We start from the raw sequence: 25,215 nt of genomic DNA on the forward strand, positions 1-25,215 counted from the left end.
ACCAGAATTCATCAGCCCCCGCTGCAATGACATGTTACAGCGGGGAAAAGGTAACTCATTACTTTCTGCTATGTCCTGAGGGGGGAAAAATCTTTGCATTGATAAGGGAAACACATACATCTTGAAACATTATTTGTCAAATACTAATTTGTCAATACTAATTCAAACTGTGCTACCTTTATGTCATGCAGTTTACCATTTCATTCTTCTTTACCAATCAGTGTTCTTGGAAGAAAGGTTCACATCAGTTGTAAATCCAAACTTTATAACATGAATTGGTTACTATTTTGCAATATAAAACTGCAAGCATAGGGTCCAGGACTAGGACATTAGAATCCCAGTGCAAAGGGTGTTCTTGTGCTCTTCCCCATGCTAGAGTCTGAATCAGGCTCTCCACATCCTAAATCAGCATGGGCAAAGTGCAGACCATGGATTGAAAGGGACCCTTGGAGTCCCAAAATGGGGACACCAAAGATATCCCCCCCGAAGACCCTCAAAGGCCCAGTTTTGGGGTGGTAATCTTGCTCCAACACCTCAAAGTCTTGCAATCCTCTCCCATACCTCAAAATGCAAAAAAGTGAGCCTAAATAAACCAGAAGAGATACAATATTACTTCAGTTTCCATTGGGCATAGCCGTGTGGCCGTCTAGAGTGCATTGTTCTTGCTCACCCATGTTCATCTAGAGTGAAGTATCATCTACTGTGACTCTTTAGACAGCAAACAGAAAGACTTAAGTGTCAGCTCACCACAGCCGCTCCTGAATGAACACACGAGACTCTTTGTGGTATCACCAGGAACTTTTACTGTAGGAAACATGAACATCAGAAAAGCCAAGAATGGGAGGCTCCGGCCAACCCTCCTTTATATACCCTCCCCCACATTTGAACAGTCTCTTCCCGCTCAGTAAAACCCCGCGCAAATTCCCCGCCAAGTCCATCAGCCGTTTCTCCTCCGAGTCCTGGGACGCAGGTGTCTTATCAATGTCAGTGACCCTGAAACTCAGAGCCACATCCAGGCTCTAGTAGCAGGGTTCTGACATGGCGTCCTCCTCCCCTTCGTCCTGGAAGGAAAAGATTAAACACAACTATTGTTCTCCGCTGTCCAGAGTTCCTTTATACTTTTTTAACAGGCTGCAATGGAATACCGGGTGTACCTTTCCTAGGTCCTTTGGTAGCCTCAGCTCATAGGTCACTTCGTTTATTCTTTTTGCTACCCTGAATGGCCCTATATAGCGTGGAGCCAATTTCTTGGATGGGAACCCCAATTTCAGGTTTTTTGTGCTCAGCCAAACCAGATCTCCTTCGCCCAATTTGTCCCCCTCTCGGCGCCTACGATCCGCAAAGAGCTTGTACTTCTTTTGTGTTTCCCGCAATGCCTCTACCACGGTTTGCCACCCTTGCTTGATTTTGGCCGGCCATTCCTCGTCGGTCTGGCCCTCCCCTTCCTTCCACTCGGGTAGCCTGGGGAAAGGTGCCACCTCCTGTCCGTATACTATTTCGAATGGGGCACGACCTGTGGCCGAATGTACAGCCCCGTTAAAAGCCATCTCAGCAAACGGAAGAAGGTCCGCCCAATCATCCTGTCTATAATTGGTGTACATCCTTAAGAATTGGCACAGTGTCTGTTGGGTACGTTCGACCCCCCCGTTGGTCGCGGGATGAAAGGCAGAGCTCAGGTTCCTTTCTGCTCCTAACAGCTGTAAGAATTTTCCCCAAAATTTTGCAGTAAATTGGACTCCCCGGTCACTAATTATCTTGTCGGGACACCCATGTAGGCGATATACATGCTTCACATACAAACCAGCAAGTTTTTCAGCTGAAGGAAGTTTTGGCAGAGCCACAAAGTGTGCCTGTTTTGAGAATAGGTCCAATATTGTCCAAATGTATCTGTGGCCTCTGCTGGGGGGTAGTTCGCCTACAAAATCCATGGCTACGCATTCCCATGGCCTCATGGGCTCCACCACCTTCTGCAATAGCCCCTGGGGCTTCCCCGGTGGTGTTTTTCCCTCTGCACATAATTCACACTGCGTGACGTATCCCCTGGCGTCTTTCCTCATTCCGGGCCACCAGCATTGTTTGGCCAACAGTTTAATAGTCCTGGTGGGGCCTAGATGACCCGCACCCTTGTTATCATGGTACTTCCTTAACATTTCTCGTCTTAAACATTCAGGAATATACAATTTCTTATTTACAAACACCAAATCCCCACACAATTCTCCCTTTTCTTTGTTTGTTTGTAACCATTTGTCCATTCCATACGCTCGCTTCAACTCTTCCTCCCATATTTCTCCTCCCCCCGTGGAAATGGCAGTACGTTTGTTTTCTTTGGCCGCTTGTGCTCGAGTAAGTACTGCCAGGCCCCATTGCTTATCAAGAAAAATACTCCCTTCAGATTCCTGAATTCCTCCCCCGTGCTGAGGCATTCGAGAGAGAGCGTCAGCGAGTATATTATGTTTCCCCTGGAAGAATCTGAGTCTGAAATCAAAACGGCTGAAATATTGGGCCCATCTAATTTGCTTCGCTGATAGTTTACGAGGGGATCTTAGATACTGTAAATTTCTATGGTCAGTCCACACCTCAAACGGTGTTCCACTTCCTTCCAGGAAGTGTCTCCAGCACTCTAGTGCTTTTAGAATCGCTAAGGCTTCTCTCTCCCAAATCGGCCAGTTTTTTTCTGTATCGCTAAACTTTTTTGACAGATAGCCACATGGCTTCAGGTTCCCCCCCTCGTCTTTCTGCAGCAGAACTGCCCCATATGCCCGGTCTGACGCATCGCAATGTAATACAAAGGCTTTAGACATATCAGGGTGCTGTAGGACAGGCTCCTCAGTAAAACGCTTTTTAAGGGCTTCGAAAGCTTCCTGGCATTCTATTGTCCAGGTCAGTTTGGCCCCTGGGGCCTTCACTTTGGCTGTTTCTCCCCTGCCTTTAGTCTTTAACAAATCCGTTAATGGCAAAGTGAGGCGCGCAAAGTCCTTGATAAATGTTCTATAGAAGTTTGCGAACCCTAGGAAGGATTGCAGCTGCTTCCGTGTTTTGGGGGCTTCCCACCCCCTCACGTCTTCTACCTTCGCAGGGTCCATCGCCACTCCCTGAGAGGAAATCCTATACCCCAGAAAGTCTATCTGGTCTTTATTGAACTCGCACTTGGCAAGCTTCGCATACAGTTTTGCTTCTCTCAACTTTTGCAGGACTTCCCTGACTAGTTCTATGTGTTGCTCCTTAGTCCGAGATACTAACAATATGTCATCTAAGAAAACAAAGACTCCCTTGTACAACAATGGATGCAACACTTCGTTGATTAATTGCATGAACGCGGCGCCTCCGCCGCACAAACCGAAAGGGAGCACACGATAATTGAATAATCCGAATGCACAGGAGAAGGCCGTCTTCCACCTGTCCTCTGGTTTAATCTGCAATTTATGGTACGCTTCAATTAAGTCCAATTTAGTGAATATCTGTCCCTCCGATAACTGGGCGATCAAGTCCTTCACTAAAGGTAGGGGGTATTTATTTCCAGAACTGATTGCATTCAGGCCCCTGTAGTCAATGCAGAGCCTCAGCGTTTGGTCCTTTTTGCGCCTGAACAACACAGGCGCCCCTAGAGGGGAATTTGAAGGCTCTATGAAACCCCTCGCTAGGTTTTTATCAATGTATTTTCTCAGTTCCTCCTTTTCCCTAGCCGACATTGGGTATATTTTTGCCTTAGGAAGCTCTGCTCCTGGGACTAGCTCTATCTTCACTTCAACTCTCCGCTTCGGTGGGAAACTGTCTGCTTCCTTCTCATCAAATACGTCCACAAAATCCCGATACTCTGGGGGTAATTTATCTGCCAGTTCTGCTATCCTGATAGAGTCTTCCTCCCCCCTTTTCCCCGGCTCCCTTTCCACTTCCTGGCTCCCTCCTTCCAACTTCATCCTGAAAATCATGCTCTTATCCTCCCAGTTGATTTGCGGGTTGGCCTGCCCCAGCCATGGCATGCCTAGTATCACATTATAGCTGGCTATTTGTGATATCACAAATGACACCTTTCCTTCCCAACTCCCTATCTTACACTTTACATCTTCGGCACTGTACTTAGCTAATGATCCCGATGCTGTGGATCCGTCCAACTGCGAAAAAGCTATTGGGGATTCTAGGTTCGTTCTTTCGCATCCCAATCCCTCGGCTAATTCAGGGGAGATGATGTTCCTGGAACATCCACAATCCACAAATGCTTTGCAGGTTGCTTGTTTGCTGCCACTTTCCAGCTGAATGGGGACCACTATCATGGCTTTGTCCTGACTTACCAACCCCCCCGAGTGGTGCCTCATCGGTGGTTCTTCCTCGGCGCGTTTCCCTGCCACGGCTCTTGGTTTGGGCGGGCCTCCGCCTTCCCCTTTTCTCTGCCAGCACTCGGCAGCCCTGTGGCCCAAACGGCCGCACACGAAGCAGCCCCTCCTGCTGGTGCTCACGTTCCCTGTCGGCTCCGTTCTCCTCCCGGCTGGGGTTGACCCCTCCTTCCGGCTCCCCTCTTTCATCTGCGGCCGCTGCTGTAGCCCTCCTCGGTGCCTCCTCGCCTGGGCCAGCGATGTCTCGATGCGCCCCGCCAGCTGAATCCATCCGCGCAGTGTGTCGGGCTCATCTCGATGCACCGCCCAGGAGAGGATCTCCCGCCTGAGCCCCTCTTTGAAGAGTTCCATCTTTGTCACTGCAGACCATTCCGGCACCTTTTCAGCGAGGCATTGGAACTCCTCCGCATACTCAGATACCGACCTCTGCCCCTGGGAGACGGTCTTCAACTCCTCCCTCGCCCGGATCTGCTCCAGTGGATCTCGGAAACGGGTCTCCAGGGCCCCCATAAAGCGTCGGAGTGACCCCAGACATGGGTCGCGCCGCGCGTGCAGTTGAACGTACCAGCTGGCCGCTCCCCTCTTCAACACTGCACCAATGGCCCGTACCCGGCTGGATTCCGTTCTAAAAGTGTGGGCATTGTCCTCCATATAGCCCCTCACCGTGGTCAGGAAAAAATCCAGTTCAGAGGACTCTCCCCCAAACTCGATCCTTAGTTCCTCTCGTCTCGGTAGGGGTCCCTGTGGTGGCAATCCCCAATCCTCCGCCCGTCGCAAGCCCCCTTGCGGGCCAGTGGGCCCCGCTGCTGCTTCCCTTTGTCCTGTGCCACGCCCGGCATTCGCCAGGGGCACCAGGGTCTCAGTTGGGAGCGTAGCCGGGATTCTCGGAGGCTTTTCCCCTTCGTCGTCACTCTCCTCCACCCGCGTCAGGCTCGTTTGGATCTTGGGCCGGGCACCGGGCTCCTTTCGCATTTCCCTTCCCTTCGGTGCTGGGAGGTCTGCAAAGCCCTGGCTGCTTCCCATGCTCACGTCCCACATTGAGCTAGCCCGGAGTTCCCTTCCTCGCTCCGGCTCCGCCAAAACCGCCAGGCGCTCCATCGCCCTCGACATCACTGCCAGGGTGGTCTCCATCGCCGACATCCTCTCCTCCAGAAACACCATCTTTTGCGGGCCTGGGGAAGGTGAACCTTCCTCTCCTCCGGTGCTATCTCCCCGCACCACTCCGCGCCTCTGGGTTACCCCATTTGGCTGGGCATAAGCGGTGGATGACGCCAGGGCCGCCAGCTGGTGGAACTCAGCGTCCGTCTCGGGAGTGGCCCTTTCCGACCTTCCTCCTCCGGCGCCCAAGAGCTCTTCATCCTCCACTTGCATGTTACACCTCACCGCTACAGCGGGATGGTGTCCGTATTCTTGGCTTAGTGTCAGCTCACCACAGCCGCTCCTGAATGAACACACGAGACTCTTTGTGGTATCACCAGGAACTTTTACTGTAGGAAACATGAACATCAGAAAAGCCAAGAATGGGAGGCTCCGGCCAACCCTCCTTTATATACCCTCCCCCACATTTGAACAGTCTCTTCCCGCTCAGTAAAACCCCGCGCAAATTCCCCGCCAAGTCCATCAGCCGTTTCTCCTCCGAGTCCTGGGACGCAGGTGTCTTATCAATGTCAGTGACCCTGAAACTCAGAGCCACATCCAGGCTCTAGTAGCAGGGTTCTGACACTTAAGTTTGTGTCTCTCTTCAAATAACATTTAATGTGGCTTTTGCCTTTCAGGCAAATTCTTTGCCACAAAAAAAAAAAAAAACTTCAGTTTAGCACCTACTCAGAAATTTTGCCCAGTTTGCTTAAAATTATCATAGTCAGGTTATTTACCACAAAGCAAAACTGTTTCTGCTTTATTGCTAGAAAAGTGTTTAATAATTTTGCATTCATTAGCATATGCAAATACACAACTGCTAAGAGAGTTGGCCAAAAGAGATTAAGAAGCAAGAATAATGGGAACGCAGGAGAAAAATTCACATTGGCATGAAGATATTTTGCTCCTCCTTTCTCACATTAGAATTCAGAAGTGCTCTTTATATCCATCAGTTTAATGGTGCACATTTGGTGATCTGTACTTACGGTTATTGAGTCTCCAAGGGCACTTATAACTTTAATGTCTCCTGGCCTCAAGTTATGAACTATTAAAAAAAGGAAAGGGAGACAGTGATTGAACTTTTTAGAAGGTCTTCAGCATGAAGAATATGTTTTAGCAGGAAGAATATGTGGGGAAGATCTGGAAGAACTTGAGATGCTGTTTAAAACCCATGTCGAGAGAAATGTCCTTGAACTCTGTTATCCCCCAGCTGCAAGTACATGACCTCGATTAAACATCCCTTTCCTAGAAATCTGAAATTGGCCATGTGGACAGCTGAGATAGTGGCCACCTTGTTTTCTCATGGTTCAATGTACAAAAACTTAGTTCCCTGCACAAAAATATAAAAAATATAAAAATATTGCATAAAATTACCTTCAGCTTTGTATAATACACATATACAATCGTGGTTGGTGGGACGAGGGAGAGGGTCTTCTCTGTGGTGGCCCCCCAGCTCTGGAACTCGCTCCCCAGGGAGATTAGGCAAGCTCCCACCCTGGTAGCATTTAGGAAGAGCTTGAAAACCTAACTCTTCACACAGGCCTTTGGATAAGGACCGCCCATCTTCATGATAAATCTTGTATCTGTGACCACTTCCTGATCGGTTGCACTTTTCGCTTTGTTAATTTTGATATAGCCACAGGATCCATCCCATTTCAAGGTGCTCTCTCATGAACTTGTAGCACTTTATCAACTACCTCATGTTTACAAATTCACTTGGCGCATTTTGCCCAGTTTGTTTTTATGACTCTTATTTTTTGTGTTTTAAATCATGTTTTACCAATGCTCGTCATTTTATCCTTTTATGTTTATTGTTTAAATCTTATATTTGCATGTGGTTCTGTTATTTGATGTGTTTTATGTTTGTTGCTGTATTTGCCTGGGCTTTGGCCCCATGTAAGCCGCCCTGAGTCCCCTTGGGGAGATGGAGGCGGGGTATAAAAATAAAGTTGTTGTTGTTGTTGTTGTTGTTGTTGTTGTTGTTGTTGTTATTTAAAATATACATACATTTCAAATTTAGTATTATCTCAAAGATAGTCAAAAATCTGAAAAAATCCAAAACACTTCTGAACCCGAACATTTTGTATAAGGGATTCTCAACCTGTATGTACCAAATATTCTCTTTTTTTGTAACCTGTCCTACCAAAAAAACAAGGTAGATTCTTCTCCAGGTCCCCTCCCAAAAGAATATGTTGCTTTTAAAAATGCATAGACACATACCTCCAGCATCTCCCAGACTTTAATTTAATGAGAATCAAGTATCCAAGGGCCTTTTCTCAGGGCAGACAGGACACCTCCTAAAAGACTAATATTCTTGGCTACATTTCAGTTTCTCTAATTGTGTTGGAAAAGACCAATATACTTATCTTCTCTATATTCTGAAGTTGTATCAGTCATGGGAAGGAGAGATGTGGTCAACATATTGCTCAAGTTCGGCATGTTGCCCTAGTACTATTCTATCACTTTTAGCATAAATCTGGCATAAATCTGCCCATGCGAAACAGGTGAATATAGCACTGAATAAAACAGAATAGTCACACTTAAACCTACACTTGCTGATAGATTTTCCAAGCTAGCTGGCATTTCCCCCTCCCGATGTGCTGCAAGAAGTTGCTGCCAATTGCAAGAGAAATAAGGTCAAACACTGTGAAAGCCATTCACTGCATGACTATCAGCCTCCTCCCAGTAGACTTAAATCAGGGAAAAGTTTCATGAGAACCACCAATCCTCCTAGTGTTCTGTCAGCAACTGCAATAATATCCCAGGGGCAAACCAAGATTGGGGAACTTGGAAGTCCCTGAACAGACTCAGAAGTGAAGTGGGCAGATCAAAAGACAACCTGGTGAAATGTCACTACCTGGTAGAATCCTTCACCTTGTGCGATCGTGGAGCAGAACAAACAACTCAACATCTGTATGCTTGCCCACAATGCCCTGCCTCATGCACAGAGGAAAAACTGCTTAAAGCTTACAGACAATGTAGTTTCTGTTGCCCGTTTTTGATCTAAAATTATTTTGTTTCATGTGCTCCCTTTATTTCATCAGTTTTATACTTATTTGTTTATGCAATGCTTTTGACACAAAATAATACATCACTTTCAATCTCACTATTTCACTTCATAATAATACTGAATTACAAAGTATTTTTCTTGAAATCATTTCTTAAATGAAGGACTGGTTTCTTGAAGTCAAATGTACTAGCACTTCAATGCTAGAACAGGACTGGGAATTTGTGAACCTCCAGATGTTCCCACCAATTCCCACCGCTGGTTATACTAAATCTCTCCCAGTGCATTACTTCAACCTCAGGTTTTCAATTCAAGGATTGACATTATGAGACCCTTCAGATATTACTGGTCCAAAACTCCTATTACCCCAACCATTAACTATACTGACTGGGGCTGACAGGTCTAGCTCTCAGAAAACATGTAGAGGACTACACGTTGCCCAGCACTATGTTATATAAATTTGACATTTTCAGCATATGCATACATTGCATTTCCCCCCCCCCCCCCAAAAGCTGGCCTTTACATACTTTACATACTGCATTGTAACTTTTATCTGAGAAGTTGGAAAATGGCAATTTAGTGATTCAGATTTCAGAGTTCGTTGCTTCCATGGGCAATAAACTCATTCTTCCTATTCTCAGCAGTATTCTATCATTACATATTTCACGCTATTTTCTCCCTTCCCCATGTTTAGGACTTGACTGACAATATTGTGATTTTTATTATTACTGGGAGCAATAATGAGAAAAAATGAGACTGCTAATAGATCATAAACTTTTCAGCCACCATAAAACATAAAGTCTTCTTCATAAAAGCTTATGATAGCTAACAATCTACATGAAAACTCAAATTAAAATCACAAATCTAAAATGACAAATCACAAGTGTCTAAAAACAGAAATTAAAATTGCTGCTAATTTTTTTAAAAAAAATTGCAAAGCACCAAGAGTCAAAGGCATATTAAACACTTGCTCATCTCTGAATGGATAGATATGCATTTTAACTGTGGAGCCACCAGATTTCTGACAGAGGGAATTCCAAAACCAATATGCTATCACCCACAAAACCTTGCCCTGCATGGTAGTTCTATGGGAAGCACAAATGGCTTCCCTGATAATACTAACAGATTCATAACTAGCACATTAAAGTTGAGTCTAATTTTCATTTTAAAGTAAAGCAGTAATGGAATAGACATGAGAACAATATTGGAAGATGAATGGATTGCTACATTCTAGTGATACTAGAGCCAGGACTGTGTAGTTTTCTGATTACTCAGAAGTCTATAGATTCTGCCCTGTAGATTATTTTGAAGCAATTCATTTGTCAGCCCCAGGTAAAGCATATTTATTTGAAGCAGAAAGATTTTAATAAGTGAAAGCTTATGTAGGATGAGTTTATTCTAACCAGAATAACTGGATTTGGAATTAACAACGGCAAATACCTTTATCCCAACAAACTGGAGAGTTCCAGAATCCCATTAGATTGGAGTACGGCTGGGATATCCTAAAAGGTACCGCTGTTCCTCTACATCTATGAAGTCTGCATGCAGGGCTTCATCCAACCATAATTCAAATATATATATTTTAAAAAATCCAAAAAGCAAACTTTGCTTTGGCCATGTGTGATCACTACATTGATCTGTAGTTTCCCACCATTCACACACCCTCAGATGTTCTCCACCACTAATTTGAGTTGTTTGCCATTTTATATAAGGACTGCTATTTTACTACACCATTGTATATACTGAGCATCCATGAAATTTGGAACAAAAGCCCAGTAGATACCGAAGGTCTACTATATAGTCCAAAAACAGAATATTTGCTCTGGTGTTAATCCAGAATTCTGACAGCCTCTTGCCCTTAATAGTTAGTCATCAGAAAGCCCAAATATGTACCTGAGGCAGGAATTGTGTCTGAAGGGGTACGATCTGAACATGGAATAGCAGTGCCAAGGCTCCTTTCCTGAAAAAGATTAAACCATTAGAGATACATTCCAGTATAAAGGAATATTTTTTTTTCAAATGAGTGTATCTACCCCCCCCCCCCCACCAAATACACCATGGTATATGCTGCATTTTATGCCAATTCACCCTTTCATGAACTTCTTTTTATTCCAAGTCAAGCAATAATAAAATATTATGCAACCAGTTGTTTTCATACTTGAGACCGTGGTTCAATCTGCAGCTCCATGGGAAATGATGAATAGTTACTATTCCTGTAGGTGAAGAAATATGGATGCTCCTGCAGAGACAAGATAAGTGATCACATTTGAAAAGTTATCACTTGACACCATGGTTGAAGTCAGCAGAAATGATTTAGTAAAGCAGACACAGAGAAGTCTTTAAGATTGATTGGGAATGTCTATATTTCTCACAGCCACTCTAGTCTCCAGATAGTACTTCCGGGGCCAGAAATATATCAAATCCAATCTGTAATAAAGTCAAAGCTACTGAAATGTAAGAGCTCCATATTGATGGAACAGCTATGCTTGGGCACAGCCAGGATCCAAGAGACACAATTTTAAAACAAGATGAGTCTTTGCTGGGACTGCATGTAACATCTTCCACCACCATCCCCATTTATGAAGCTCCTGGGCTCCCTAACTTTCTGATACCTAATAACAATATAATAACGTTATTTTTGTACCCTGCCTCCATCTCTTCAAAGGGACTCAGGGCGGCTCACATGGGGACAAGCCCAAACTAGGAAGCCCAAACAACATAGTTAAAATATAACACATTAAAATGCATAGATAATAAACACAAGAGAATAAAATAACCACATAGTAATAGAATATAAAAGGAAGCATCGAAACAACCAATGAACCTGAAGTACTAATCTGTTCCTGGGCACAAAACTGCCTGGCAACAAAAGGTCAATTACTGACCAACGGGAAAGCATTAATTTTTCAAATTCAGAAGTGGACTTAGAACATATATTCACATTTGTCAACCTCATATATAAATTGAAATCAGGTGTGGGCAAAAATTATGTATTTTGGTATGGTCCATGAATACATTGAGGATAAAACTTACGGGCATATAACAAACAATCTCTCTGCAATACAGAGTAATATAGTAAACCCCTATTAAAATGACAGCTGTAGTCTCTTTGCAAGGAGGCATCACAGATCTGAAGGTAATAGCTTTAACCTGGGACGGGGGGACTGGACTACTTTGCAAGAAAATTCAGGAACTACAAATTCCCCAAGCAACCCTACAAACAAGTTAGAAATAATTATAGAAAAGAGTGGGTTGTTGAAGGCTTTCATGGCCGGAATCCCTCGGTTGTTGTGAGTTATATGGGTTGTATGGCCATATTCCAGAAGCATTCTTTCCTGACGTTTTGCCCACATCTATGGCAGGTACCTAACAACCTCTGAGGATGCCTGCCATAGATGTGGGCAAAACATCAGGAGGGAATGCTTCTGGAACATGGCCATACAGCCTGGAAAACTCACAACAGCCCAGAAAAGAATGGTCTTACTTTTTTTAAGAGTTATCTTTCCCAGTGAATGGATCCTTTGAACTGTTGGAGTACAAAACCTGTCATCTCTAGCCAGCATACTCAAAAACTACTTTTATGTGGTGGTAGGTACTAAATTCTAGGACATTTGGAGAGCACCCAGAGAAGGAAGAAAACAATACCCTTGAGAAACCATAATTATGTTTTGAAAAGCATCTAAAGAGGTGACTCCTCTTACCTGAGAAGGACATTGTGCCTCAGGCATTTCAGTGAAACGATAGGGTTGCTTCTGCCCAACTGGTTCCATCTAAAAGAGAAAAAAGTCTTCCTGTTTGAGGATCAGAAGTGGATATGGTCCATGTTTGTACTTGGGCAGGACAGACCTGCAAGTCCTAACTTGAAGGCAAGAGCATTGCATCTGGATCTACTTGTTACAAATAGCCCATGATACAGCAGACCTTAATCTCAACTGAACCATTTGAGATTGTAAAACGACTGAACACCCCCCCCCCCCAATGAATCCACGTACACAGAAAACTGTCACTGAAAAGGCAAATTCTTCTCTGTATGTTGAACAGATAATCTGCAAATACTCATTTTAGGGCTTACATCGAAATGCACAGCTTTTATTCATTATGAGGTTTGAGAAATCACTCTTTGCTTTAATTTTAACAAATTTTAGGCTTGACAAAAGAAGTACAAAAGTTGGATTGTTTCATTTCATCTGTATGTTGCCTCTCCCCCAGCGTGGAACCCCAGACAGCTCACAGAGTCAATTAGAAGACATATTATTCAGAACAATTAAAATTTTACATCAAATGCCTCTTAAAGGTTAACTAGAAAATATTAATTGGTCCTCCATTAAAGTTGTTTATTTTCCTCCACTTGTTATACTACCATTTAAAATGTTAAAAAAAAACCCTAACTTGCTACAATTAATTGTATCAAATGCAAGGTTAAAATTAACTTGTTACTGTTGACTGTATTGACTCATGTACATGTACAGCGAAATGCTATACCTCTAACTGTTCTGATTTAGCATCCCAATTAATCCTTTGTTGCTCACATTCTCCTGCTCCTCTTTTCTCTCTTTGTTTTCAGCTTTCTTCAGTACTGAATGTCCTGGAGTCATTCCTGATTTACAGAGAACCTAAGGCAACCCCTTAGGGGATGAGAGTGTGTGACTCACTCAAGGTCCAATAGTTGATTTTCATGGACAAGTAGGGGATTGAATCCTGGTGTCTAGACTATTCATCAAACACTGAATGTAACAGACCACATTGTATAGGATACAAAAATTGAAACAAGATTAAGATATCAAATTTAAAACCAGATTAAGCATCTGAACAAGGAGGTGATCAACAGAAAACCTACTTGCCCTGCATTTGAAGAAAATAGGTCTCTCTTCCCCCCAACACTGTTTTAATCTAGCATGAATTATGTGATAAAAAGTTGCATAAAACATTTCACACTGGGATGGTCAGGATGTGTGTGTGTAGGCAGTCCCTGAGTTACAAACATCAGATTTACAAATGATTCAGAGTTAAGAAAAGGGGCAAGACAACAGGAAGAGAGGGAAATCTACCCCTTGGAAGAGAAATTCACCCCGTTATCATGAGGGGAAGTGTCTCCACTGATGCTTTATCACTCGTTCTTGTTTCCACAACAAGCTAAATTTTTCAAAATCCAATTATCCTGGGGACAGAGTGAGGTGAAATCTTCTGAACAGGGGCACAGACAGCAAAACAAACACCACAGGGGTATATGTGTATGTACACTGCAGAACAATGTTGGACACTGTAGAAAAAAGGTGGTTTGGCTGAAAAAATGTTTGTAAACATGGATTCATGAAGAACAGCACCAATATGTTAAATACATAAAACACACATCTCTGCTAACTTTTGTTTTTCCAGTTTTCTTCTTTGGTTATATTTCTTTTTAACTTTTTCTTCTTTTTAATGGTGAAACAAAACCTCTGTATTAAAAAAACAGTCTGATATACAGTATAATTTATTTTATAACACTGTAGTGAACTTTTTATTGTATTTTATCTGGACACATGCAGAAGATGGGACATTGGGGCGAACGCTGTCAAAATGGGGAAGAATAGGGGAACGGAGGCACTAATATAGGCTTCCTTTGTTGACCTGGCACCGCAAACGTTGGGGGCATCTATTAAGGGCTTTCCCCCGTTTTGGTTATATTTCTTAAGGTGCATCTATTCTGTAAAATTAATACATTCTGACACCACTTCAACTGCCATGGCTTAATGATATAGGATCATGGGAGCTTTAGTTCATTGAGGTATCAACACTCCGGCAGAGAATGCTAAAGACCTTGTAAAACTATGACTTTATGGCTCCGTAGCTTTGAATCATGGCGGTTAAAGTAGTATCGAACTGTCATAATTCTGTCTCATAGATGCATTACCTAGATTCACAAAGCAGGAATTTGGGGGAATTATTTCTTTTAAAGTGGGGAGAAAGTTGTACACAAGGACAAACACTTTTTGTTTAATTTGTCTAACAATATTATGGAGGGTACACAATTCTAGATTTTACCTCCAGAGATAGAACTGAAAATGTTTTGCTAAAATACACCAGGCATCTTGTTTGAAGACAGCAACAATGTGCTGATGGGTGCAATGTACAAGTAAATTTCCTGCAAACATGTGCCAAGTTTTAATGAGTTGAAGGCAGCGATCCCTTCACTTCTGACCATTAAAGAAATAGACTGGAATTATCGATGGAGGTAGCTTTTATTGTCTGCCAACTTTCTTCCTATACTGGCAACGTAATTGATTCTTACAAACAACTTCTGGTGGCAGTTTGATTTATTCTTAGGCAACCTTGTGTGTGTGCAGTGTCCTTTATAGTTCTGTCACAGTCTGGGAAGAAAATAATCATAAATCAGGACCAGCAATATGATTAGAGAAATAGTTAGATAATTTCCCCAACCAACATAACCTATGAAGCATTGGTAGTATTAAAAGAGTGTGTTTTGCCAACAAGTTTCCGGGCCCAATTCAAAGTGCAGGTTATTATCTACAAAATCCTATACAGTTCGGGTCCAGCCTATCTTCGTGACTGCATCTCTTTTTACGAACCGGCGCGGACTCTGAGGTCCACACCCTCCCAAGAGAAATTAGGCTGGCCCCTATCCTCCAATGTTTTTGGGCCAACCTAAAAACTTGGCTCTTTAACCAAGCCTTCCAATAGATATAGAGGCCTATATAAAGGCTCAAATGGAAGGCTTATTGGTTTTTTCACTGAAAGCACTTTATATGACTGGTTGGTTGTTATTCATTTTATGTCTATAATTACCATAACACTTTATTAATATGTATTTTAGGGTTGCTGGTTTGTGATCCCACCAGTTCTTTTCTGCTGGGAGGTGGTACTTGAGGCATAAGTTCCAATGGATCATTTGGGCCACATAGTTGTGCCTCTGTTTGTAGTCTGTGCGATTTTCTTACAGCAGCTGAGGATATGATCAATGGTTTCGTCAGCTTCCTTGCACAGTCTGCATTTTGGGTCATCAGCTGATTTTTCAATCTTGGCCTTAATTGCGTTTGTTCTGATGGCTTGCTCCTGGGCTGCAAGGATCAGGCCTTCTGTCTCCTTCTTCAGGGTCCCATTTGTGAGCCAGAGCCAGGTCTTCTCCTTATCAGCTTTTCCTTCAATTTTGTCAAGGAACTTTCCATGCAATGTTTTGTTGTGCCAGCTGTCAGCTCTAGTTTGTAGTGTGGCTTTCTTGTACTGGTTTTTTGTCTGCTGTGCTTTGAGGAGTTTCTGATTTTTGACTTCAATCAAAGCAGGTTCTTCACTTTGTTTTACATATTCTGCCAGGGCATGTATTATTATTATTATTTTGGGCCACACAGCCTGTCCTGCCAGTCCCAACTTAGGACTTTATAATACTATGGTCTATATTGAAATCACAGTACTGCTCTCTATAAAACATATTGCCCTTGCCCTTGTTGCCAGTAATATGGGTTCTACTAACATTGTTAATGGAAGATGGCTCTATCTGCATACCACCCCACATCATTGACCACTCTTTCCTTGCCCTTCCTGGCACATGCACTTTTTAAAACTCTGGAATAAGTGCGCATTAAAGCATTATTCTTGAGAGTATGTGTAGTATTGGTTCAATTACTGTTCGCACCTAACATTGCACTTAGCAGGATGATCCAGAACACCAAGCTATTCCATTTTCCCTTGAGGATTGAAGATAATTCACAATGCAAAGTGATTTTGGACTAATCTCCTGGAATCTTTCAACCAGGATATCTAATGGGCTTTTAAAGCATCTTAAATTAATCACAGGTATGTGTATGTGTGTGTGTGTGTGCGTGTACACATACCCACGCATACCTATTTCCTTCAGTCACCATATTGAGTGTGCTACTGACCTTTATCTGACACTGATTCTCATTGTGATGAACCTGGATCACTTCGTATTACCTTGTGCTATTCTGAGAGGAGGAACAGATTCTTCTTGTCAGAGATGCTGATCAGATAAACTCCCTCTGTGCTCCTTATAGTCAGATAATATCAAACATGTTATCTGACCTTGCCAAGATTACAACCAATAATAAAAAAAGAGATTAGGGATGAGGACATTACTCAAGGGAAATGACATCATTAAAACTATGACAATTTCTTCTAGAAGTAGGAGGTCTTGGATATTGGAATAAAGTAATAGAGTTCTTCATTTTCCTCTTTAAAATCATGTAGGCCAGTTAGTATGGAAACTTGAACACTGGAGTACAACTCTAGAGACCAAGGTTTGAATTCCTGTTTGGCCATGGAAACTCACTGGATGACCTTGGGACGGGGAATTGATTAGTTCCTCTTCTGCCACTTTCCCGGAGCCCCTGGTGGTGCAATGGGTTAAACCCTTGTGTCGGCAGGACTGCTGACTGAAAGGTCAGTGGTTCGAATCCGGGGAGCGGGGTGAGCTCCCATCTGTCAGCTCTAGCTCCCCATGAGAAGCCTCCCACAGGATGGTAAAACATTAAATATCTGGGTGTTCCCTGGGCAACGTCATTGCAGACAGCCAATTCTCTCACACCAGAAGTGACTTGCAGTTTCTCAAGTCGCTCCTGACATGAAAAAAAATGTCACTTTCCCCTTTCTCATATTTCTCTGGAGTACCTTATATCTCTCGAAATGGGGGGGAGGGGGCCCACAAAGCAGTTTGAGCCCAGGTTCTGTGCTCAATGTAATTACTTCCTGGACTCAGATCAGTTCCAGGCATGTGATCTGATCAACCCACTGCAAAACCAATTCTTTCATTTGAACTGGTTCCAAGCTGGATTTTAGTGTCAGCGTAGAAGTGCCCTCAGTATCAAGTCAACAGCTCCAGAGTCAATAGAATTTATTTTCAAGTATTCCTCCCCACACAGTTCCCAGCCCCTAGCTCTTTAAAAATTTGGGAGGGAAGGGGAATTCAGTTTGCTTCATACAGAAACCTATATATTCAGGGTTCAGAGCAGTGAAGAACTGTAAATTGCATAGAAATGATACAGCTATAGCCAAGAGTTGCATAAAATCATCCTAGGGCTGACTATCATCTTTTTCTATGTTAATTGGTAACCTTTTTGTTAATTCTTGTAAAAAATTGCTTTCAACATGTGAACCCTATGAATAAGCAACTGTTGGGGGGGATTTCTTGGAGATAATGGCAGTGGCACCACGTCTAACAATTAGTCAACTATTTAAAAAACTGTTTTTTAAAACAATAGGCGATCCTAGTATTACTGATCAACCTTCCCCAAACTGGCACACTCCTCCATTGTATTACAGATCCCACCATCTCAAGCCAACATGGGTTAACAGATCAATTAAAAATTATTAGAGAGAGTGAAAGGTTCCACATTTTGCTCAGCACTTCAAGCAAAACCATACCACACTTTAAATTAAAATCTCAAGTGTAAGTAGTTCGCAATGAATCCCCCTCCCTCTTTAAAGAAGGTGAGCAATAATAGCCCAATAACGGCTAGGTATCTAATCAGGACATCAGACCTGTAATAAAAGGAAGGGCGAGACAAGAACTTTGATGTTATCCTTATGAAGGTTTATGAATAAAAAGGAGAAAGATCAAGATAACTGAATGCAGGTGTTTCTGTCCAAGTCTGTAACCTTGTCTTTAATTTTTCTCTGACTATGCACAATGTCTGTGAAATAAAAATGAAAGGCTTTGGCATGCAAAAATGGCTGCACCTCATCCCATGTGTTAATTTGTAGTTGCTCCTAATATCCTGTGAACCATCATACCTCCCTGTGTACATACAAGTGGATCTGATTTTAGGACTAAGTGATGTCCAGGACAGAAGATTAAGAGGAGAAGATTTGGAAAAATAGGGGTGGGATGAGGAGATCGATGGGCTGAAAAGAAGTTCAAAACCTATCTCTTTTGGAAGGACAGGAGAGCATTTGGAGGGTGAGGAGGTCTAGCTAGTTATGCAGCAACTACATACTTGTAAATAACCAAATCCATGTAAGAGACACCCAGGAATGTGGAGGCTCAACTGTAAATTATTCAGCAGTGCACCCAAAGCAAAAGTGCATTGGAAGATATGTAATAATTATTTTATTGTCCCCCCTCCCCCAAAAAAGTTTTGTTTAAAACCCAATATTGATGGAGCCACAATATATCTCTTGGGAGGGTGTCCCACAAATATAGGTCTGTCATTAAAAATGCCCCATCTCTAATATTCATTCCTAGAACTAACCTCAAACAAGACTTGGAGAAGAAAAACATTCCTTTTAGAATCTAGCATCAGGTATCTTTGATGCAAGAACTATTGGAAGATTCCCTCAAAGTTATCTAGGTAAAGGTAAAGGTTTTCCCCTGACCTTAAGTCTAGTCGTGTCCGACTCTGGGGGTTGATCCTCATCTCCATTTCTAAGCTGAAGATCCAGTGTCGTCTGTAGACACCTCCAAGGTCATGTGGCCGGCATGACTGCATGGAGCGCCTTTACCTTCCCACCAAAGCGGTACTTATTGATTACTCACATTTGCATGTTTCTGAACTACTAGCTTGGCAGAAGCTGGGGCTAGCAACGGGAGCTCACTTTGCTCCCTGGATTCGAACCACCGACCTTTCGGTCAGCAATTTCAGCAGCTCAGCGGTTTAATCCACTGAGCCACCAGGTGCTCCCACATTGAGGAGGGGACTTGTTACTGGTTAAATAGTGTAAAAATTGAGCAATTTTTATTCACTGTTCATCAAATTGTGTTTTTTAAAGGAACTTTGGGGGCAGGCTAAATATTTGGAAGCTATCTTTCTATTTTTGAGACCTTTAAAACAAAACCGTATTTTTACCTTCAGTAACTTCACATTCTTAAATAATGCATAAAATTAATTCAAATTCTCCATGTAGCCAAAATTCAAATTCTCCATGTACCCAAAATACACATGGGAAAGTGTCAACAAGTGCGGCAGTTCAGTGGTTTAACCCATTGTGCCACTGGGGGCTCCAAAGTTATCTAGTCATTTAAAATATAATTACAACATTTCTGTTTGTTCAGAAAGTATTTCAATGGGGTTTTTAAGGATATTAAATGTAGAACATGTAAATCAAACAAAATATTTCTCCTGTTATCACAGTTTCCAACAGTTAATAATTTTATCAAAAAAATATCCTCATTGCTGCTCTGATTCTTCAGTGGTGCCTTCTCCAATAGACCCAGAATGCTTCTAGACAAGGCTTTTATTAAAATCCATTTTGCCTCATTCGGAATCATATGCAGGGTCCATATCACTTGTATTTTCCACCTATAACTTTCCTGTGCTTTCCTACATCTTCTTTGGTGAGTGATGCTAGGAGCCATTCACCTAGAAACCCATGCATTTGTGGAATGCCATTTGTTCAATTATCCCAACATTTCCATGAATCGTACCATATTATTCCAGAGTCCGACTCCTAGAGCAGTCACAGCTAACTCCTTCCCTGTGATCTTCATGGGTATCTTCTCTGTGAAATAGTCTTTTTCTTGCCTGCCCTGCAAGAGAAATGTTTTTGGAAACTGGACAAAGGTTTGGCATTTATTGGTAAAGCCAATAACTAAACAAGCCCCCCTCACTTTAAAGTGGAATAAGATTAGAGAGGAAGGTATTTCCACAGGGTTAAAAGGATATTTACATGGCACCAGGGCTGGGTGATAAACATATCCTTCAAAGTTTTGTAGATAGAAACTGAGGCAGTTGAAGCCAAGCAATATCAATGTGTAGCCAAGAAAGCAAAAGTTATTGATGAGAGGAATACATAAGGACAGGTGCAGCAGTTTGCTTTTTCCTAAACCTACTGTGAAGGGTGAGATTCTCTACTGGATCCTCTTTTTTGCTGAATTAATTGAGTGCAAATTACTTTTTGCAGTTTAAACTCAGTTTGCAGCAACTGAAGTAAGCTGTAAACAAAGGGGAAAATAGGGAGAAGAAGAGAGAGGCTTGGACATTTTTAAAGCAGTCAAAAAGTGTGATCACTGTCCCTGCCATGGTAGTTAAAGTGTGTCAAACTGCAATAATTACCCTTAATGTCTTTTTTCAGGTCGTTTCCTCTTACATGTCAGATGAAGGGATGGGGAGAATGTAGGTTAGTACTCACATTTTCTTGGAGAGATGTCTGAAGAACCACAGTGAAATCATTCTTCAGCTCATAGTTTGTAGATGCCAGCAGCCTTTCCAAATTATCCTGTGCAAAAAGGACAAACAATCAGTTAACAGGATGAGCTCTGTTTTGTAACTACAAAGAGCAGAGTACAATGTACAGATTTGCCCATGGCTTAAATAAATTTCCAAACCCTCTCTAATGCTAATAAACCAGAATAAATCAAATTATAGAATCGACTTCCACACAAAAAAATAATTCCACTCTTGCAGAACATGAGAAATGGCCCAGCAGCTATCAAATGAATTGTGTAAGTTAATTTTCTTAGAAAGAGCAGAAGCCTTATAAGACAATCAGATCTCTTAGTAGTCCTGGCCATGCCTTTGAAAAGCCTCAAATAAAATTAAATCTTAGTTAGCTAAGAGTATTTTGTGCCATCTCCAGACAACTTGCATTCCTAGAGCAGCAGAAACGTACCATCTTAGGTTCTCCAATGATCATAGAGAGAATGCTAGCCGTAGCCACCATAGCTCTTTAATTTGACTTTCTCAAAAGATTTTGGAAAATCCAGGTTTCCCTGTTTTTACTAAAAAGAAGTTTCTAATATAAGAAGAGAGACTTCATTTAAACTTGCGTAGAATAGCTCAACAAGGGGGTGGGAAAGAGAAAAACAATTATCCTCCTTTGCCAAGTTCGCATGGGTGTCTTTGCTTAGATCAGGAATGCCTACGACTAGCAATCCTCCAAAGCTTTATATCCATTACTCTGGTGACAAATGATAGCTAAGTTAAGGGTAACCATCCAGTGGGGCCCAGAATGATCTGGACACCACTCCCATTACTGTCATAGTTCTGGAGCAGAGCATGTAAAGACCTCCACTGAATCTAGGGCCAGTTTGAAGCATCAATGCTCTGGACTGGCCTTGGATTTCAGCGCCATGTAGATGTGTCCAAAGATGTTAAAAGTTGCAACATGGGGAACAACCAAAAGCAGCACTGTTGTCAGGCAACACCATCCAATACAGCATTAGGTTGGCTCAGTTTACTGCTGAGGTCAGTGATTAGGGCACATGGTGTCAATGAATATGTTACTCACCAGATAGGACCATGTCCACACAGCTTCATCCAGTCTGGAAAAGTTATTGAAATAACAGCATATTTCGGAAGGAAAGTTGCTAGAAAATGCCAAAAGCAAAACAAAATAATAATAAGAAAATGTCATAAATTCTTCATTCACAAACTTGGAGATGATTCTCACTTGTTTTAGAAAGTGAAAAAAGGCTACTGCTGATATATTGCTTTTGAAGCCTCTGGACTGCCAGATAAGAAGATGCATATCAGCTAATAAAAATGATCCAACAGTTGAACATATTTCCCACAATAGAGTTTACAGTCTAGAGCAGAGTTCAGATGTAATTCAAAATGTCATCTTTTGAAACAAGGATGTTCGTGACTTATGATAATTTTCTCATCCAAAGAAGTGCACAATCAAATTCTAACGAATTAGACACTGGCCTGAATTTTATCAGTTACTCCAAACCAAAGAAGACCTACTAAATCAATTATTGACTATTGAATCAACAGGCAGGTAAATATTAATTATTCAAAGAATCTGTTGTAATTGGGACTAACAAGATTCAGGGCACTAATGGTAAATTTAAAAATGCAAACAATATTTGATTTTCCAGAAAGCCCTTTCACACCACACAATTGTAGCACAAGAATTCCACATCAATTGCCATGATGATGTCCGAAACTGGAGTCTGGTGAAGCATTAGAGGTTTTTGACTGAGAATCCTAGTGACCATCCCTAGATTAAATCTTAGGATTCAATAGGCTGTTGATATAGCAGTTGGCACAGCAGGTTAAACTGCTGAGCTGATGAACTTGCTAACTGAAAGTTCAGTGGGGCGAGCTCCCACTGTTAGCCCCTGCTTCTGCCAACCTAGCAGTTCGAAAACATGGAAATGTGAATAGATCAACAGGTACCCCTCTGGTGGGAAGGTAATGGTGCTCATGCAGTCATGCTGACCACATGATCTTGGAGGTGTCTATGGACATGAAATGGAGAGATGAGCACCAACCCCCAGAGTCGGACACAACTAGACTTAATGTCAGGGGAAAAGCTTTACTTTTACTATAGCAATTGAAACAGAACCATAGTGCTATAATTGTGTGGGATTAAAAGGCCCTAGCTTATTTCCAACTCAAATGTCAGGCATCAATGTGACATGCTACTTGCTGATACCAAAAAAGTGTTTTTCTCTTGTTGGTTTAGTTTTTCCTCTTTTTCTTTAAATTAAATATTTTTACTTTTGAAACATAATATGAATGTCTTATCTCACCTTCTATTCCCAAATCTATACTCTTCTATTACTTACACAGAATTATAAAAATACACCACTGTCAATTCAATTACTTCTACATTATTATAATTTTATCCATTAGATAAAATTATTGTAATGTATTCATATATTACTCACTCACAATCTCTTTTGGACATTTGGTGGTTTAAATTCACCATTGTTTTTACTCATGAAACTAATAAATTGTTTCCAAGTTTTCCTAAGCTGGTACTGAAAGTGGTGAAAGTCCTCAGAGGTCAACAAAAGTTACCATCAACAGTCTAACAACCAAAAATCTTATTCCCCTTTTAAATACTGCTTTGTTTACCATGGAAATCAGGAATAGTTACATGTTAAATTCCTTCGTTCTCCAGAAGGACGGTGATTCCTTAGAATAATAGTGGTGTCAGAATCTATTACTGATAATCGTTGGATATGTGTAGGTAATTATAACCTTATTATTATTATTATTATTATTATTATTATTATTATTTATACCCTGCTTTATCTCCGCAATGACCTTGGAGGCATCTACAGACAACGCCGGCTCTTCGGCTTAGAAATGGAGATGAACACCAACCCCCAGAGTCGGACACAGCGAGACTTAATGTCAAGGTGAAACCTTTACTTTTATCTTATGTCCCCAAAGGAGACTCAAAGAGGCTTGACATAAAAGCATTGGAATACAATTTAAAATATACAAAAATGCAAACATTACAGTAGAATTAAACACAAACAGCACAAAAAACTTCAGTTAAAATCCATCAAAACAGTTAAAAACCACAGCACCACTGACTAGACCTTAAACACTATTAATTAATGTATCAATGATAGATTAAGCTGAGGTCAATAGGGGATGTGGTTAAAGAAAAGAGGTAACCAAATAATGTAAGGGGTCCTCTATATAGGCAAATTACCAGAAAGTTGTAGTATTTGTTCCTGTTGTTCTCAGGATTTCTTAAATATGGAAGCGGTATTTCTGACAAGTTCCAGAACCAGTTGTAACATTTTATTCCCACTTTAAAATGGTTTTCTTTTTAATTCCAAAACATAACACAACAAAGAATAATCATTCTATTTTCCCATTGGCTTTTTTTAAAAAAAAGTTGAAGCGCTATAGTCTACTAGTGAAATGGTACTTTTGCAATATAACTCTAAGAAAACCTTTTAAAATGAAAGGAAAGCCCTAGAAAAAAACCTAGAAGAGCTATGAACTAGGCAAAATGTCATGAAGAGGGTCAATATACAGCAATTGTTTTTCATTTTCAATAAAGGACAGACTGTTCTGTAAGTTATGGTCTTTTGGATTGGTTTACATCCATCATATCAGGATAAAAACTTCCAAAGCACATCTAAGATTACAATTGATTTGCTATCTGGTACAGAAATCTTTTATATCCCTATCACAACATGTTTCAGAAGAAAAATGAACAGTACATCCTCGAGGATTCAAAAAAAAGCACTAACTTCATAGATAGGTAGAAGACCATTTTATTTACCTGTTATGATTCAAACTAGTGTGAGGAAGAGATGAGATTGTGAGTAGTGTAGAATCAACCAGGTTCACGAAAACTTTGGGAACCTGAAAAAAATAGCACACATTTTGGGGAGATAGGATGATATAAATAAAGTTTTATTATATTATTAATAATAATATAATTTCTTAACTGTCACAACAGTTTTCTATGATCCTTGGACTCCCAAACTCATTTCCACTTGTTTTCTCACAACCTCTTCTCATTCTCAGTTCCTTCTCATTCTCTGCCTGGAATAAACATTGGGCTTCAGCCATTTTATGTTTCCCTGAGGTTATAGTTTTATTATTGCTTATAAGTCAAATCTCCAAAACATGACCACTGCTTTAACATACCAGCTTAAGATCTATGCAATCCTATTATAATTAGAAGTAAATCAAACACTGCAGTTTATTAAAGGCTTGGTTTTATCATGAATGTATTTTTTTGTAATTGATTTGTTGCCCTCATAATGATGCTTTCCCTATTCAAGATATTTGTACCATTAATAGCAAAACTTGACAAAATCCATGTTTTTTTTCTAAGATTACACCTCCCAGAATCACCTAGCTATACTCTTCAGCAGATCTGTTTGACTTTGTCTTGTACACCTTGTAATAAATTTAGCATTCTCATTTATAGCTTTGAAAAATGAAAATTATGAACAAATGCAAGCACAAGGTTTAACTCTTTAAGTCAGATAATGAAGGGATATTTTCTGTTTTCCCAAGACAGCAAGACTCAGGAAGGATTCATTCGCATTGGCCTAGAGTCATTCTATGCATGTGTATACATGTGCAT

At 41.3% G+C, this 25,215-nt stretch overlaps 2 protein-coding genes and 1 long non-coding RNA gene across 3 annotated transcripts in view; all 3 read right to left on the bottom strand.

Annotated features, from left to right (window-relative positions):
- The window catches only part of plb1 (phospholipase B1), a 106,135-nt gene extending 95,053 nt beyond the window's left edge, over positions 1–11,082 (bottom strand). Inside the window, exons 1-3 of the mRNA XM_062973287.1 lie at positions 10,634–11,082; positions 10,369–10,435; positions 6,455–6,513 (exon numbers count right to left, since the gene is read on the bottom strand). Coding sequence (XP_062829357.1) covers positions 6,455–6,513; positions 10,369–10,435; positions 10,634–10,663 — 156 coding nt within the window. The 5' untranslated portion in view covers positions 10,664–11,082. The remainder of the gene's footprint in view (positions 1–6,454; positions 6,514–10,368; positions 10,436–10,633) is intronic.
- Positions 780–6,061, bottom strand: LOC134296992 (uncharacterized). The gene is made up of 2 exons (XM_062973296.1): positions 4,290–6,061; positions 780–1,061 (listed from the first exon to the last, which is right to left on the bottom strand). Exons 1-2 carry the CDS (start codon positions 5,835–5,837, stop codon positions 1,020–1,022), a joined length of 1,590 nt encoding a protein of 529 aa, XP_062829366.1. The 5' UTR covers positions 5,838–6,061; the 3' UTR covers positions 780–1,019.
- An 8,255-nt stretch (positions 11,083–19,337) lies between the features above and the next one.
- Positions 19,338–21,774, bottom strand: LOC134297002 (uncharacterized). Its single transcript, XR_010003753.1, has 3 exons — positions 21,652–21,774; positions 20,554–20,640; positions 19,338–19,951 (listed from the first exon to the last, which is right to left on the bottom strand). It is a non-coding gene; the product is annotated as an uncharacterized LOC134297002 (long non-coding RNA).
- Positions 21,775–25,215: the final 3,441 nt, after the last annotated feature.

This window comes from Anolis carolinensis, chromosome 1 (genome assembly GCF_035594765.1).
Source record: "Anolis carolinensis isolate JA03-04 chromosome 1, rAnoCar3.1.pri, whole genome shotgun sequence".
Taxonomy (NCBI): Eukaryota; Metazoa; Chordata; class Lepidosauria; order Squamata; family Dactyloidae; genus Anolis; species Anolis carolinensis.

Bases quoted from the DNA above. Each gene is read 5' to 3' on its own strand.
- LOC134296992 (XM_062973296.1), bottom strand. From the start codon at position 5,837: ATGTTCATGTTTCCTACAGTAAAAGTTCCTGGTGATACCACAAAGAGT. The intron at 1,062-4,289 runs GTAAGTCAGGAC...TTTTCCTTCCAG, and splicing joins GGCACCACTCGGGGGGGTTG to GACGAAGGGGAGGAGGACGC.